Source organism: Perca fluviatilis, chromosome 17 (genome assembly GCF_010015445.1).
Source record: "Perca fluviatilis chromosome 17, GENO_Pfluv_1.0, whole genome shotgun sequence".
In the NCBI taxonomy this organism is placed as follows: Eukaryota; Metazoa; Chordata; class Actinopteri; order Perciformes; family Percidae; genus Perca; species Perca fluviatilis.
The window spans coordinates 13662734-13678430 of NC_053128.1; the positions used below are offsets into that span (position 1 = coordinate 13662734).

General features: G+C 40.7%; 1 protein-coding gene across 3 annotated transcripts in view; it reads right to left on the reverse strand.

Annotated features, from left to right (window-relative positions):
- LOC120545595 (ephrin type-A receptor 5) overlaps positions 1 to 15697 on the reverse strand; it is a 74828-nt gene that overhangs the window by 30633 nt on the left and 28498 nt on the right. For 2 of the 3 annotated variants that reach the window (XM_039780095.1, XM_039780096.1), the window contains exons 4-5: positions 7910 to 8065; positions 7381 to 7719 (exon numbers count right to left, since the gene is read on the reverse strand). In XM_039780095.1, the coding sequence (XP_039636029.1) occupies positions 7381 to 7719; positions 7910 to 8065 (495 nt within the window). Of the gene's footprint in view, positions 1 to 7380; positions 7720 to 7909; positions 8066 to 8929; positions 9137 to 15697 lie in introns of those variants that run through there. The other variant, XM_039780098.1, reaches the window with a different exon arrangement.

Sequence of the window (15697 nt, forward strand, 5' to 3'; positions counted from 1 at the left end):
ATCGAGCCATCCTGTTGTAACCTGAACTGTCTCTCAGAGGGACAGTTGGAGAGTCTCTGACACATAAAGAGCTTTTCACCAGGCAAAATGCTCCCTCAGGCAACATCCTGATTGTGTGTGTGTGTGTGTGTGTTAGCCTCCACTGCAAATGCTAAACAGTGTTTAGGTTTCAATAGCCTCAGCAGAACTCCACAGGGAATAAATCATCGCTACAAACACAGTAACTGTATCCTGAGTGAATGGTCGCACAGAAGTGTTATCTGCAACATCTTAAAAGCCTGAAACCAGAGACCGAATCTCTCTCTCTCTCTCACACACACACACACACACACACACACACACACACACACACACACACACACACACACACACACACACACACACACACACACACACACACACACACACACACACACACACACACACACACACACACACACACACACACACACGCTTAAATGGTATAAATGCTGGGATGCAATGATGAGAGAGAGGGCTTCTTTTCCCAGCAGCTTAACGGGTAACAATACACCAAAATCTAAGTTTAAATCCTCCAAAAATGGATGCAGTTAGCCATGCTATATTTAATCAAAATTTTGGAATAGAGGGTGTCATAGGGCCTACGGATTGTAAAGCCCTCTGGTATACAAATTTATGATTTGGGGTTATATAAATATACTTGATGTGACATTCCACATCTAAAATATGTATAACATTTAACTAGGGCCGCTGCAAATTATTATTTTTTACAATGAATTAACCTGTCAAATGCTATTCCCATTAAAATAGTGACAGAGCACCCAAACAAATTCTCGGAGCCTAAACTAATGTCTGATGCACAGTCTAAAACCCAAATGTGTTGAGTTTTTCTTTACATATAAAAGCAAACTAAATCAGCAAATCCTCATATTTGATAGCTAGAATATGGATTCAGAAATATGATTTGCAATTTAAACATAATTAATTTTATTAATTGTTGATTGTTTTTTTACAGACTACACACATCTAAATAAACACTTTTTAGACTTAGCTGACAACTCAACACCTAACTAAACAAACAAATTTTTAAATGAGGAAAAAAAAAAAAAATAAAAAAAAAAAAAAAAAAAAAAAAAAAAATAAAAAACTGAGAAATAAGAGAGAAAGGAAGGTGATGGAAGGTGGTGCTAAAGGAGGGGGAGGAGGAGGACGAGGAAGAAAAGCAAGAGGGTTGACAAAAATGGAAAGAAGTGAGAGATGAGACGTAGTGGTGAAGGTGTGTAGACAGGGTCCCAGCAACACTTTGAATTTAGCAACAGAGAAGACAGTGGAATCACACCTCCTAGTTTAAACACTTCCAGCGCGTGTTATATCTGCTAATGAGCACATACAGTACGCTAACGCAGAACACAAATTAACTCTAAACGTCCGTGAAGCCATTTTCTGTTTTGCCATCTATCTGAAGCTTCTATTTCATGCAGAGAAAAGTTAGAAAAGGCTGTGTTGAGCTATTCAGTGGATGAGTGCAGCCCTCCAGTGTGACAGCTCTGGCCTCAGATAAGAGCAAAGTTATCACAGTGCAGAACATAAGCCTCTCGGACCACTATCTGTCTCAAGCATCACCGAAATCAATACAGACCTTCAACTATCTGGTTTATTATCCTTTAACTACCCTCAGAGAATGACAGAAAGAGAGACCTAGAGACAGAATGAAAGAGAGATAGGAGACAGAGAGAGAGATATGGCTTTATTAGGCTTGTAAAGTACCAAGGCTGCTCTCATCTTTTTCTGTTTCCAACTTAACCACCTGCCTGCCTGCCTGCTCTATCTCATGCCTCTCTTATGTTTTTTTTATACATTTACAACAGTGTCATTTGGCAGCCCAGAACCGATCCGTCACGCAACACGTTGCATTCTTTTCAGTTGAAACTCACATTTTAGTCACTCGGGAATTCATTAAGCCGTAACAGGAAGAATTTCGGAAGTCCGGGGCGCCTTCTTTGCCGTGTCTTTAAGGCATTGACCATTAACTGTAATGTCTTTCCCCATCTCTCTACTGCCGTTGGACTAATAACGACATACAATGCATACACATATGTTTAAAATAATACTGAACAAATAAACTTAACCAGGTAGAAAGGCAATCTTATTATAAAGTAAAAGGTTACATTACTGTATGAAGTTGAATTTCATAAAAATCCATGGAACTACGTATGAACCACGTGCCCCCATGGACAGCTTCTTTCCTACTTTCTATCCCATATCTTCTCTGTTCTGATCTACCAAATGTCTCAACTGTCTTCTTAAACCTCTTCCAATGAAAATGACTTAACCCTTGTTTGGGAGAAAAAAAAACACCTAAAATGATATACCTATATTAAAGTGGCTGCAGCTCCTGAACCACACTGACTATATGCATACATCAGGTAAACTAGAAACCAGAAAAGAAACCTCCTACAGTTTCAGGTAAAAAGTACCAACACTTGAAGTTAGCACAAGATATAACAATTCTACAGACCTTCAAAAAGGACATTTGGACACTCCAAATATATACCGTTTTCTAAAGGTTATTCCTCTTCTATTCCAAGTTCAATTCATTTTAGTTTCAGTGCAAACACCCTGCAGTAGCTACCCCACTACTTTTATATATATGTCTAAAAACAAAAGTAAGACACATAGGCAAAGCACCAGGCTGTGCACTTATGTTTTACCACCCACACGGTAATGTATCACGATTCATTTGATTAATAGCCAACAACGGCAAAAAAACAATGTATGAGAGCATTTAGTGTGCAGTTACCACACTGTGCTCCCACACTGTGAACAACATGAAAAACAAATGGGCAGAAATAAAAGACATAATGGAGCTGCGCCACCACAGGAACTCATTTAATGCATATAGATAATCATCAAACTTATCGGCTAACAAAAGACTGCATTGTTTGGGAGTATTAACGATTAAACGGCCAATTAGATTAATTGTCACTCATTAAAAAGTCTCCTTTTGTAGAATGAACAGTTTATTCATTACTGCCACTCAAACCTTCGCAGATGTATTCACAAGACATGAAGAAATAGCTCAAAGATGCTTAGCAACGCCACTTGCAGCGACAGTTTTGTGGTCAGTTTGATCAATGCATTGCAAACTGTTACAGCCACTGCTTCGGCAACCAGGGCTTTGTGTTTTTTTTGTTTTTTTTTGTCCTTTTACATTTTTTGTTTCCCCCTCCTTTCATGTCCATGCGCACCTGGGATCATTCATCTCACCAGGCTCCTATTGAAAGTCCCCGTGCTTCCCACAGTCAGCGGCAGATTATTAACTGCCTTCACGGGGTAGAGAGTACCAGTCAGCCAGTTACACTCGTGCCTAACTATTAGTGCGTTTCTTCTTTGTGATGTCCTGAACCTACTGTGTTTTGTTTGTTTCATTCTTTTCAAGATCCCCGTGCTGCGAGTTTTTGTGCGGCCTGGAGTTTTTGATTTCTGGGACGGAGTTTCCCCTCAAGCCTGCCCGCCCCTGCTCTCAAGTCTGGCTACACCCTGCCGTGATCAGTCCACACCTCCTCTTGCCTTGAGTTTTGTGAACAAAAGTACAACCGAGCCTTGATTGCCTCGCCTGCTCTGTGTCCGCGCCTGGGTCCACATCATACAATAGGTAACAGCAAACTGTCAAGCTGCACCAGACCTCGGAGTGCTTTTTGAATGTTTGTACATGCAGTAAATGTCCACCCTCTTTTTGTTCCTTCTCCTCGTCACCCTGTCCCTCCTTTTATTTCCTTTTCTTCACTGCTTTTTGCAATCTCACCTTTTCGTTCCTGATCGCACCCTGCCCATCATTTCTCCTCCACTTCTACCTCCGTCCTGTTGTTCTGTCATTCCCCCCTGCCTTTCACCTCTCCTCCTCGCGAGTACCAACACTTTATTATTCAGCAGGGCTTCACAGGGACACTGTGAAATCACCTATTTCACGGATCCCTTATCGAGGGTGACACTTCCCACACATCAAATGGCAGATCCTCCGACTCTTTCTCTCTGTCTCTGTGTGTCTGTGTCGCCCCGGTCTCTCCTTTTTACCCTCACAAGTTGAAACACGGTCAAAGACAACACAGATGTTCACAATGCTGATTAAAGTCCTCATTGGGTAATTGCATCTGTGATACAGAGGCAAGGCAGGATGCTAAACTGTTTGTTACAATAGATGCTTCAGGCTTATTAACGTGATCGTTCTGACTACTTTGGGAAACCATTTTATACAAAGACCTCATGTGGTCCTAACCTAGCTGCAGCGATGTAGAAATGTGCTGACACCACGGTTGGTGAGGTTTAAGGTGCAGCAGAACTTCTGGCAACATCCGTCAATGAGATGAGATGAGATGAGATGAGATGAGAAAAGGACACATGGTCTTGATGTGGTATTAGGTGCACTGATGGGTCAGAGCATTGAACTGATAATAAATAGAAATAATGTGATTACATTAATTTAATATATAAAGTTTACAATCATATGTTAACTCTCTGTATCTTTTAGTGAGTAATACCACAGGAGGGAGATCTGCCGTCTTGCAGTTGTAATTCCTTAGCCTGGGTGACACCAGACCCTTCTCAGTTGTAACTGAGAGTGGGTCTGGGGAAGTTCCATTCACAGCTCATTTCCAAAGGGTCGTCACCAACGGACGCCGCTCAAATGCCTCTGGGAGCAATTGGATAGTCCTTCAACCAATCAGACCAACGATCCGGGTGACGTAGCAGCAACAGCGGAATCAACGAGTTGCTGCGCTTCGGTGGCCGTCAATTTGGAATGTAAACAAAAAGCTGCTTGCCGTCGCTGCGCTATCGTCAACGGTTGTGATTGGTGCCTCGATTTGGAAAAATTGGAAATGGGCTTGAATGGGCTCTTGGCCAGACTGACTTGCAGAGCAAATCTCAAATTTGCCGGAAGTTCGTCAGGGTTTTCCCAGGCTAGTAATTCCTATTTCTTACTGCATTTACTTGCCAAAATAGGATATGTAGAGTCAACTGTAAATGGTTAACCTCAACACTCTAAACATGTGCATGTGAGCACACGTGTTCACACGCTAAAAATTGCTATTGGTACATCTGTCAGTCAGCCAATGCTTCCAGTTTATCATCCTGTAAATGTTTCTCTATGTGTAGAAGCATTATTACCTCTACAAAGGAGGTTCGATTAGTTTGTTGGTTTGTTCGTCAGTCAGAAGATTTAAGGAAAACCTACAGGCCCGATTTTCATGAAACTTGGTGGAAGGGTGTAGCATGGGCCAAGGAGGAACCCCTTACATTTTTGCGCATTATTTTTCACTTTTGTTAACACTGCAATTAGGGCATGGCCATGCCAATATGAATCATACAATTTTTTATCAATTGCTAATATTTTCTCCAAAGAGAAATGTGTGTATGATTTTGAAATTAAGAATCCATTTCCCACTTTTTGTCAGCCCTTCGGAATCATCACACGGACAACGGCAGAGAGTTAAAATTAGTGAGGAAACTGTGAAGTTGTTTGCTGAGCATGCAGCTTGATAATTAATAATAATATAATATTGTCTGTCTTTATGAGTTGTTCTGAAATTCAGAAGAAATACCTTTGGGTTGGGGTTTTTGTGTGCACAGTCTGCAACTGTTTTATTTATTTATTTATATATATATATATATATATATATATATATATATATATATATATATATATATATATATATATATATATATATATATATATAAAAATGTGCTGCCTTATTGTTCTGATTAATGCACTAACCTGTATGAAAGGAGCTGCGTAAATGAAGTATCAGTTTACTGATTTGATTTATTGATCGCTGTACAAACTCAGAGCTGGTGACTTCTTTTAACATTTATTATATAAAAAAATTTAAGGGAGCATATTTATCTAATATACAAAATAAGAAATAAACGCCCTAGCGCAGCCTGTACCACATCCATGCCAAAGAGTAGCGCATTTTATCTGTCTGTGACTCTGCCAGCCACGTGTAATCTAATGTAATCCCTAATCTCCATTTGGTCCAGTGACTGGCTAACTTTAATCTAGCTACAACTCCAATAAACTGAATGTGTGTTCTGTAGTCTGGTGTAATCCACTCCGTCTGCTGACAGCCTCAATGACAACACAGCTAGAGGGCCGTCAGTACTCTTGACTGTCAGACAACCATCTGCCGCTCTCGCTCATTCTCTCCCTTACACACACACACACACACACACACACACACACACACACACACACACACATCCATCCTACCGTTACTACTACTTTCTATTATTACTGTACTTTACTGTCAATAAACCATTTGTTCAACAAACACACTCTTTGAAAAAAGGTTTTCCCTCTAGCCTTCCCTGATAGAAGCATTGGGAAGGAAAGCATTAATATCATATTTTTCTCATTTCATTATGCTGTGCGCTACCCATTTCATTACAAGCTAATAAAAAAAAACTACACAAGCATACCTCCCGTAAACATTAAAATGGGCTCCCAAAGCCCATATGAATTTTAATCTCCATTTAAAGGAAAGCCAGCAAAGCCTCCAATATTTACAGCTTTGGGGAGTAGTTGGACTCTTTTATTGTCTAATATTAGAGTGTTTTTTTTATGTTTGGCCACTGTTGGTTTAGTGCATGTCTCAAGCATACTTTATAGTCACAGAGATTTTCTAAGCTGCTCTGGCATCGCAGATAATAGAATATTCATAGCAGCTACAAGTGCAAAACATTATACCATCTAAGGTTTTCTTTCGCTCAGAGTTGACCAATAAGAGTACTTCCCAGCCTAAAAACAACATGTAAACTTGCCTTACATCCTCCTAATTCATCAAGTTTGATCGGCATGCAGAATAACACCTGCTTCCGCACAAAATCTACCCCACGCGCACACAGCCTTCAAATCAAGAGATTCATTAAGTCCCTGATTCCTGCAAATCCTGTTGATGAAATGTAGTGCCTAATTGAGGGATACCAAGCTGCTTTTTCAATGACAAATCTGGATGCAAATGCAAAAACATAAAGCTTTCCACTGTGCAATGTTCCCTCATTCACTGCAGGGATGGTGCATGAGAAAAAAAATGAATACAGCGACAGATTTGTTGGACAAATACTGTGATAATTTGATCATCTGGCGTCTTTGTTATCAAACCCAGATCCTCGCCAGGAATCCGACAAGCAGGTTGGTCTGTGCAAGTCTTAATAAGGACGTATAAAAATAAGCAGCTAATAAACCACAAAATGGTGATGATTTGTGTTGGAAAATTCAAAACAAGTTTGAATAGTAGGGGGAAAAACCAGGGCAGCTGTGGTGCTGATTGGCGAACTCATGGGGAGGCTGTGATTGGCAAAAAAGAAAGTATCGACTGTTGTGACAGATCTGGCGTGACATACCTGCCTGATTGGTTGTCACATTGAGTGACACATACTGCTTGGCGTGGTCCTTGGCCAGGTCTGACACCCCGTTGACAGCCTCCAGCAGGAAGCTGTAGTTGGTGTGCGACTGCAGGTCGGCCACCATGACCGAGGTGTTTGACAGTCCGACACGACGTGGCAAAAAACGTACGCTGGGGCCGCATTCTTCCAAGCCCCTTCCGTCTGGCAGGACCTGTCTGCACAGGATGTTGTAGCGCACGTCCTTCCTGCCACCCGTTTCCATGGGAACGGACCACTCCAGGAAGACGCTGGTCTCGTTGACATTGGAGATGGCGTTACGTGGAGCAGAAGGAGGGCCTGAACAAAAACAAATAGATCCAGTAATGTCATACAACAACATTAAAAAAAAAAAAAGTAAACCGTTGACTTTTAAAATGTGATCCATTTACAGCAACATGATATCCAAAAATACAAGTACAAACATTTTGAACATTAGAAGTATAATCAGAAGAAAGCATGTGCAAATATAAGTGTGTTCTATTCTCACGTGTGCAGGCCATATTGGGAGGGTCAGAGTCGATCTTATAGTATCCATCCTCACAACTGCAAGCAGTGGCTCCTGTCTGCCTGGCCACACTGTGGGGTGGACATTTACTGCAGGCCAAAGACTCCAGCAGCGAGCGGTAAAACCCCACTTTGCAGACTGAAAAGACAGGGAGGGGAGGGGGCGGAAGCCATGGGGTGTTTGGAGTTGGATAAAGAAGAGATGAGATGATAAGAGGAGACGTCCACATAGGAAAGGGAAAGGGGTCATGGGGAGAGAGGTTAAAAAAAAAAGTAGGAGAGAGGAAAAGCAGGACAGCATGGTTAGTTCCTTTGAGAAAAAAAAAAAAAAAAAAAAAGGAGGTCAGCATCAAAACGGTGGAACAATTTCCCTGGGTGGTTGCGGTTTGATTGGAGGTTCCTCATCAGAGATACGACTGTAGTTGCAGAGTTGAAATTAAAAAGAACACAGTTTTTGATGTCACATTTGTTTTTTTTCCCCTTTGTTCCTTTTAAGGTCTGATTTCTTCTTATTTCCCACGAGGGATTATTCAACCTGTGCAACTCTGCTCTCTTCTTCACGTTTTATTATCTTAACCAAAAAAAGATTTTTGATGATCAGTCTTCAATTTATTGACCATCTCAGAATTGCGTGCATCTGCCGCACAATATTGTACCCACCCAGCACCATATGGGGAAACATATACAAACAAATACAACAAGCACAGAAACAGACACACTCGCTCTTCTTCACACACAAACATACGCTCAGACAGTTGATCAAAGTGGGGCAGGTAGACAGCAGGGTGACACACTGAGAATGTTAACACCCAAGCATACATCATCAACCTCTGTTGCCGCGGCTGCGCCCCCAAGCCAACCAAACACTGACTTATCACTGCATCGTTTTCTTCCGGATTTTTGCTGTTCGTCCCAGACAGATACAAATAGACACATGCAATAGAGGATGAAATAATAATAAGATATTTGACTTTTGATAGTGAGAGTTCCATAGATCACGGTGTGTAGTCAATGACAAATTTCTGTTTTATTTATTGTTGAGGAGAGGAGAGCAGAGACAGAGACAGAGGAGTAAAAGGACAAAAGAGAGGAGATGTTTCCGTCCGACGATTTAAAGGTTAGGAGACGTTGTTTTCACACACCGTTTCTAAATGTGGTTGCTATAAAGACCATTCAGGCTGCAAGTGGGATTAACAACTACATAATTAAACTTCAGGTAAAAAGGACAGGAGGATAAAGAACAGGAGAGGAGAAAGTATGGAAAGGTAAAAAGGAAATAAGATGGCAAAAGGGAATGACGGGAATAGAGGAAAAGGAAGACGAAAGCCAAGTTTAAGAGGGGGAAAAAAAAAAAGAGGAGAGAGGATGAGACAAAGGAGGAGTTAAGGGCTGCGATTCCCCTTGAAGGAACCTTGGTCTATTGTCATGGAACATTAGGCCTGAAAAATTCCCCCTCTGCCCTGGATCGCTCTGTGTCTCACCTGTGACTCACCCACACACACATAACACACACAAACTTGTGCATGTGCCTGGCATGTAGCTCAAGATATTGCTTTTTAGGCATTCATGAAGCTGGCCTAGTTTTGAATGAGCAGATGACATAATTCATGCTCAACAGAGCACAGACAGTAATGTACGGTATGCCTTTAGGGGTTATTTCATTCAGATGTGAAAGGATGGTCTAAAGGCTTTAGTTTTGCTGCCATTACATGTGGGAATAAAAGGGATACATGCAGAAAAAAATGGATCCATACTTATTAAATATTATGTTTTGTATTGCAATTCCATTTACTTAATTTTACTCCATTTCATTATATGATAATGTATAACCTTATCACCTTCTACGTGTGTGTGTGTGTGTGTGTGTGTGAGAGAGGGAAAAGAGGGCTGCGGCATTCAGGGCAGTAGGACACACCTGATCCTTTGTCTGCTTTAGCCTGCAAACATTTATGGTTGCATACAGATTTATTGCCATAGTCTGGTGTCTAGCTCTCCTTGACTGTATCTGCCAAACCCCCCATGGCCAAATCAATAAAATATGGGTGGCAGCTCATTACACACACACACACACACACACACACACACACACACACACACACACACGTGTGAAAAGGAGAAGATAAAAAGCAGCATGATAAAAGTACTGACAAAATACCCCTTTGAACATATTAATAATTTCAGATAGTATGTTCAGATATTATGCCAGCTATTTTATGCATTTTTTGTGGTGCTTAGCTCTAGCCTCCTGGTGTGCCTGTGCTGCACTTCCCAAAAATCACCTGCCAATCAAACAGTGTGGGCAGTGGGGTACTATGGTGGCTACTTACTTGGATTTCCTGTTGATGAAGTTTTGAGTTGTTGTAGATCGTTTTGTCGGTTGCTGTGACAGAGTATAGTAAGTACTTAGTTTTTCTATTTATTCCACACATACCTGGAATATATATCAGACAATATTAACCATATCATCCTGGATTTGTCTTGAGAGACAAAGAGTTGCAAGACCCTTTGACTATGGAATTGAAGAAAAAATAAAACTGCCTTGGTTTGCTGAAAGATTTTACTGTAAAATAGATAAAAAGAGACAGCCAGCAGCAAGATAGATGTAGACATTTGCTGATAATGTAGTGTAATGTGGAGATTATATAATATGACATGTTTTGATTAAATTAAAATAATGGATTTATTTCCCCTGGAAGTTGCATATGATTATGAGAATGATATAAAAATTTGGAATTAAAATATGCAAATTAATGTGAAAAAAATACATGCCAATTAAAGTCAATTCCAGTTGACTAATACGCAACAACAGTTTAGATGTTAAGGTATTTATTATCATTAATTCTAGCTCATTTCCATTTAGGGTAAATAGATTATGCATGCTCTACAGGAACAGTGAACATTGAACATGGGTGGAAATTAACTTCTAGCTTGTGTTGCTAAACATGACATGATGGCATGACTGCAGATAGATATATAATGCTCCATTTTTGACTGTTTTCGCTTCATTATGTGTCTAAGGATTTATCACACGCAGCCGAAAGAGGGCATAAAGGTCAGGGCAGCCATCTGAAGGCTGAAACTGGGATAAAGTGATTAAAATGCCACAAAGGGAGAATAAGAACATGCATGTTCAGTGTGGAATGTGAGAGCAAACCACAGCTGAAGGGCAGCCTTAAAGTCCATGGTGTGGCTGTCAGGACAAGAGCGATCGACTAAATGCCACTTAAATGGCAACTGGATTACTGCATTGACTTAGCGATTGCAAAAGTACACAAAGTCTACTACCATGTTGAAATGAAGGCTGTTACTATCAATGACAGATCTACTGTATGTTCTCCAATGCACATACAGTCATTTGAAGAAATCATTTTTGACAGGAGATGTGTTACGCGTTATTTTATTTGATTTAACCTTTATTTATCCAGGTCAGTCGATTGAGAACAATTTCTCATTTGCAATGACGACCTGTCACAATAGCTGACACATTCACACAGTTACACATTCATACCTGGAAGCTACCCAGTACAACCACAGTCTGATCTGCTGTGCTCCATTGGAGCGGTTGGGGTTAATGACCTTGCTCAAGGGCACCTCAGTGGTGGTAATGATCACTTTCCCCAGCCTGATTTGATCCTACCTGTCTGTGGATTGACTGGTGACCTCCTGGTCCCAAGCTCGCTTCTTTAACCTTTAGACCACCAGTGCCCCTATTGATTTGGGTGATCCCATAACATTTCAACTATAGAGCCATCATCCTGTTTTAGGGCCCTATTTTAACGATCTAAGCGAACGGCGCGAAGCGCCTGGCGCAGGTGCGTTTAGGGCGTGTACGAATCCACTTTTGCTAGTTTAACAGCGGAAAAAAGGGGGGTTCAAAGGGGTTGTACTTAGTGTCTTAAATAATCATAGGTGTGTTTTGGGCATAACATACATTAAACCAATCAGATTGTCATCTCCCATTCCCTTTTAAAGCCAGGCGCTTTACTCTACCTTGGAGCATTGCTATTTTGATGGCGGATTTGCTAAGCAGGAAGGAGAGATTTTCAGGAGAAGAAACTGATCTGCTCGTGCGTGAGGTGAAAGCGCGCGAGCAGATCAAAATAATACTATTTCACATTGTAATTTTTATTTTTAATCTTTTGCATCTTTGTGTGCTGCTGCGTGCTCACGTGTAACAAGCATAGTGTGTGCACGCTGTGCACCAGTCTAGGCACATTTTACTAATGCGCTGTTAAAATAACAATGAAATGCTGCGTTATTGACTTTTAACCAGGTTTTTGTTGGTCAATGGCACGATCACTTTCAGCTGCTTCAAGATAGCAATATGCCAAGAATGCACGTGAACACACACGCGCACAGATGGGAGCAGGTGCATTTGCTATTTAAATGACTTGGGCGCTGGACGGTCTTAAACTAGCAAAGACACCGCGTCGGGCTTTGCCCTGCTCTGCGCCGGGTGCAGGATAGGGCCCTAAATGTTTTTGTCCCTGACCAATTACCTGCAAAGCTTATGCTTTTCCCATCAGCCTCAGCTGTAGTTTGTGCTTCATTATCAAATGTGTGTATGCTAACATGCTAAACCAAGACGTGAGCATGTTTAACATTACCTGCTAAAATCAGCATGCTAGGGTTTTCACTGTATGTTAGCATGGTTGTAGACTAGGTCACGTCCCCCCCCAAAAAAACAAAACATACTATATGGAGCAATTATGGTCAAGATGTCCAGAGTCTTAACCATACCACCGTAGGTCTACAATATAGCTTAATTTTCAAGCCCACACTTCATCAATCTTTCTTAATCAACTTTTCAGTGACTATTTTCTCCATTTAATTTAATCACCCCTTCATTATTCATCTTCGTTTGATGCCCAACAATAAAACGTCCCCAGATGCAAGGACAGGCAGGTGTTACATCTTTGGATCAGGTGCTTTACTTGTTAAAATGTCTTAAAGGGACACACCCACTCACACATACATCTTCATATCCGAGCACACACAGGCACGCACACACTGGCTGTGTTGAGATTAGTTATGGTCATGGCTGGCTGACTGAAATGGCTCATCCCTCATTGTTGATGCAATGTGAATAGACAGCGATGGTGGTATTAGTGTGTGTGTGTGTGTGTGTGTGTGTGTGTGTGTGTGTGTGTGTGTGTGTGTGTGTGTGTGTGTGTGTGTGTGTGTGTGTGTGTGTGTGTGTGTGTGTGTGTGTTGCCCTTGGGCAAGCTGTCTTTTTGATGCCACGCAGCTCTTAATGCAAAGCACAAAGGGTAATAGGTAATTAATATGCAACACACACTAATGTGCCTGTATGCATATGTGTGTGAGTGTGCGTTTGTGTGTGAGGTTAATACGTAATTAATATGCATCACACACTGGCATCCCAGGCAATTAAGGATCCAGTGGTGTCCGTTGATGCCTCTTAACGAGCGTCCTCTTTAATTGGAAACATTTCATTGTAAACATGTTGATTTATATGACTGGCTGTCGTTTGGTGGGATTAGAGGGAGTAAGCGATTAAGGCAGAGGGAGAGAGAGACATACTTGGGGGGGAGGGGGGGGGGGGTATAAACAGAAGTTAAAGTTAAGGGCCCCATACTGTGTATCAACAGAGCCATGGATTTAAATTCATTTATATGGGCGTAGACACAGCAAGGATTCAAATATGTATATAATGTATTAAAATACATTACTAAAACACAAATAATAAAAATCACAGGATCAAGGGTCAATATTTACAAACCTTTTGAAGACCTGAAGCGCCAGTTGGTTAGTTGGCCAAATTATGTGAAATGTGCTTTTAAGGTCCAATGTGTAGGAATTTCTCCCAGCGAGCGTTAGATCATATATCGCAATCAACTCTCTCGCCCCACGCAGTTCAAAGTGCGTATTAAAGCTACGGTAGCCTTCGCGCTTTTTTCAATATCCTTTTTCTTTTTCTGGGCGATGAAGAAGACTCCTGTTCCTGAAATTTGGAGTTTGAATACGTGTGGTCCTCCATGTTTCCTTTTTCAAACTTGCCGGGGCCAGGAAGCTACGATACCCATTAGCAGCATTGTATTAGCAGCACCTGTGAGTTTATCATGTGACAGCGAAAATGCGGAAAGGTGGAGCAGTATGTCCTGTATGTCCCTTACCAGCTAACGTATTTCAACATCTGCGTCTACAACAGTTCATGCAAAAGCAAATGTAAAATTTCAAGCCAATAAGAATACTTAGAATTGATGGTGGTGGTAATTATTCATGAAAAAGGACAAGTTTGTGAACGGGCAACACAGATTTTGATAATGAACAACTAAACACGTTACACACTGGACATTTAAGTCGTAGAAACTAAAAAAATGGTCTGCAGTGATGGTCAAGGAACCTTTCATATAGACAAAAGTAGCAAAACCAAGATGCATAAATACTGTTCAAACGCAAAATGCACTCAAAAGTACTCATTACGTATGCATTGTTATATAACAGTAGTGTATTATTAGTAAATTACTTACTGTATGCAAAATATGTAAGCAGCATTTTAATATTGAAGCTGGTTAAAGTGGAGCTAATTTTACTGTTAGGTAGTCCAATGCATCAGTCATATTATAAGCTTAGCATAGGTTGTGCTAGAAAAATCTGCAGAGTAAGTGCAGTTATACAGTAGTTGTCAAAAAAAATGGGAAGTAAAAAGTACAATATTCAGATTTGTTAGGGGATACTGTTCTTTATGAAAATGGAAAGGGAGGCAGTTACTATGTTTACCACTAATTTAATAACGTAAGGGAAAAAAAAAAAAGTATAAAGTAGCATAAAATGAATATGTGTATCGGCTGATTTATGTGTTAACATCATTACGGTGATTTGATGTAAAACTACCTGCTTCAAATGCAACCAATAACTGGACTCATTTCTAGTTTGAAATGTGTTAACCCCTGTTCCCCGCCCCCCTTAACACGCACTCCCAAAGTAAATGTAGGTGACAGGAGAAGAAGTTCTGGCTGGCTGGGAAATGTCAGCCAAATCGGCGGTAATAACATTTTATTAATCACATTGTATTCATTATATTTTTTTAAAGAGTTTATTTGCAAAACAACATCTAAAAAAAACACAGCAGTGTGTAAATTCTGCAATGTAATGCTAACCAACACAGATGGGACCACCTACATTTTTTATCTGCACTAAGTAAGGAAGCCTACAGAAAGGTTAGTGTAAGTGACGCTAGTGAAGCTAGCTAGCTAAAGTTATCAATCTGCCTCTGTACCAAAACGCTCCAGAAATCTCTTCACCCCTCACCCAAAGAGATTTAGCAAATATTAGCTATAGATATTAGCTAGTTGTGTATATAATGTAAGTTTCAGTGGTTTGGTCTGGTCTCGGTCTTGACTCAGTCTCACCCGGCCTTGGTCTTGGTCTTGTCGCGGTCTCAACCCCTCAAAGTCTTGGTCTTGTCTCGGTCTCGATACAGTCTGCTCTTGGTAGTGACTTGGTCTCGGTGTGGGTGGTCTTGACTACAACACTGTTAACTACACTACTATACTTAAACCACTGAATATCTAACAGAACTTTAAAGTCAGACCAAATGAGAACAAAAAGCCAAATGGCTCACATTATTTGCTGCACATAACATCCACTTATATTTCCATCTTTCCGGTCACTCTTCCAACTGTGCACACATTCAGCACGATTGACATGAAAGTAAACGTTGACAGCAGAAGCACAAAAAATGGTAAGGTTGAGTTTCAATACAAAGCCTACATTGTAAACAGATAGTATTGTGAACCAATAAACC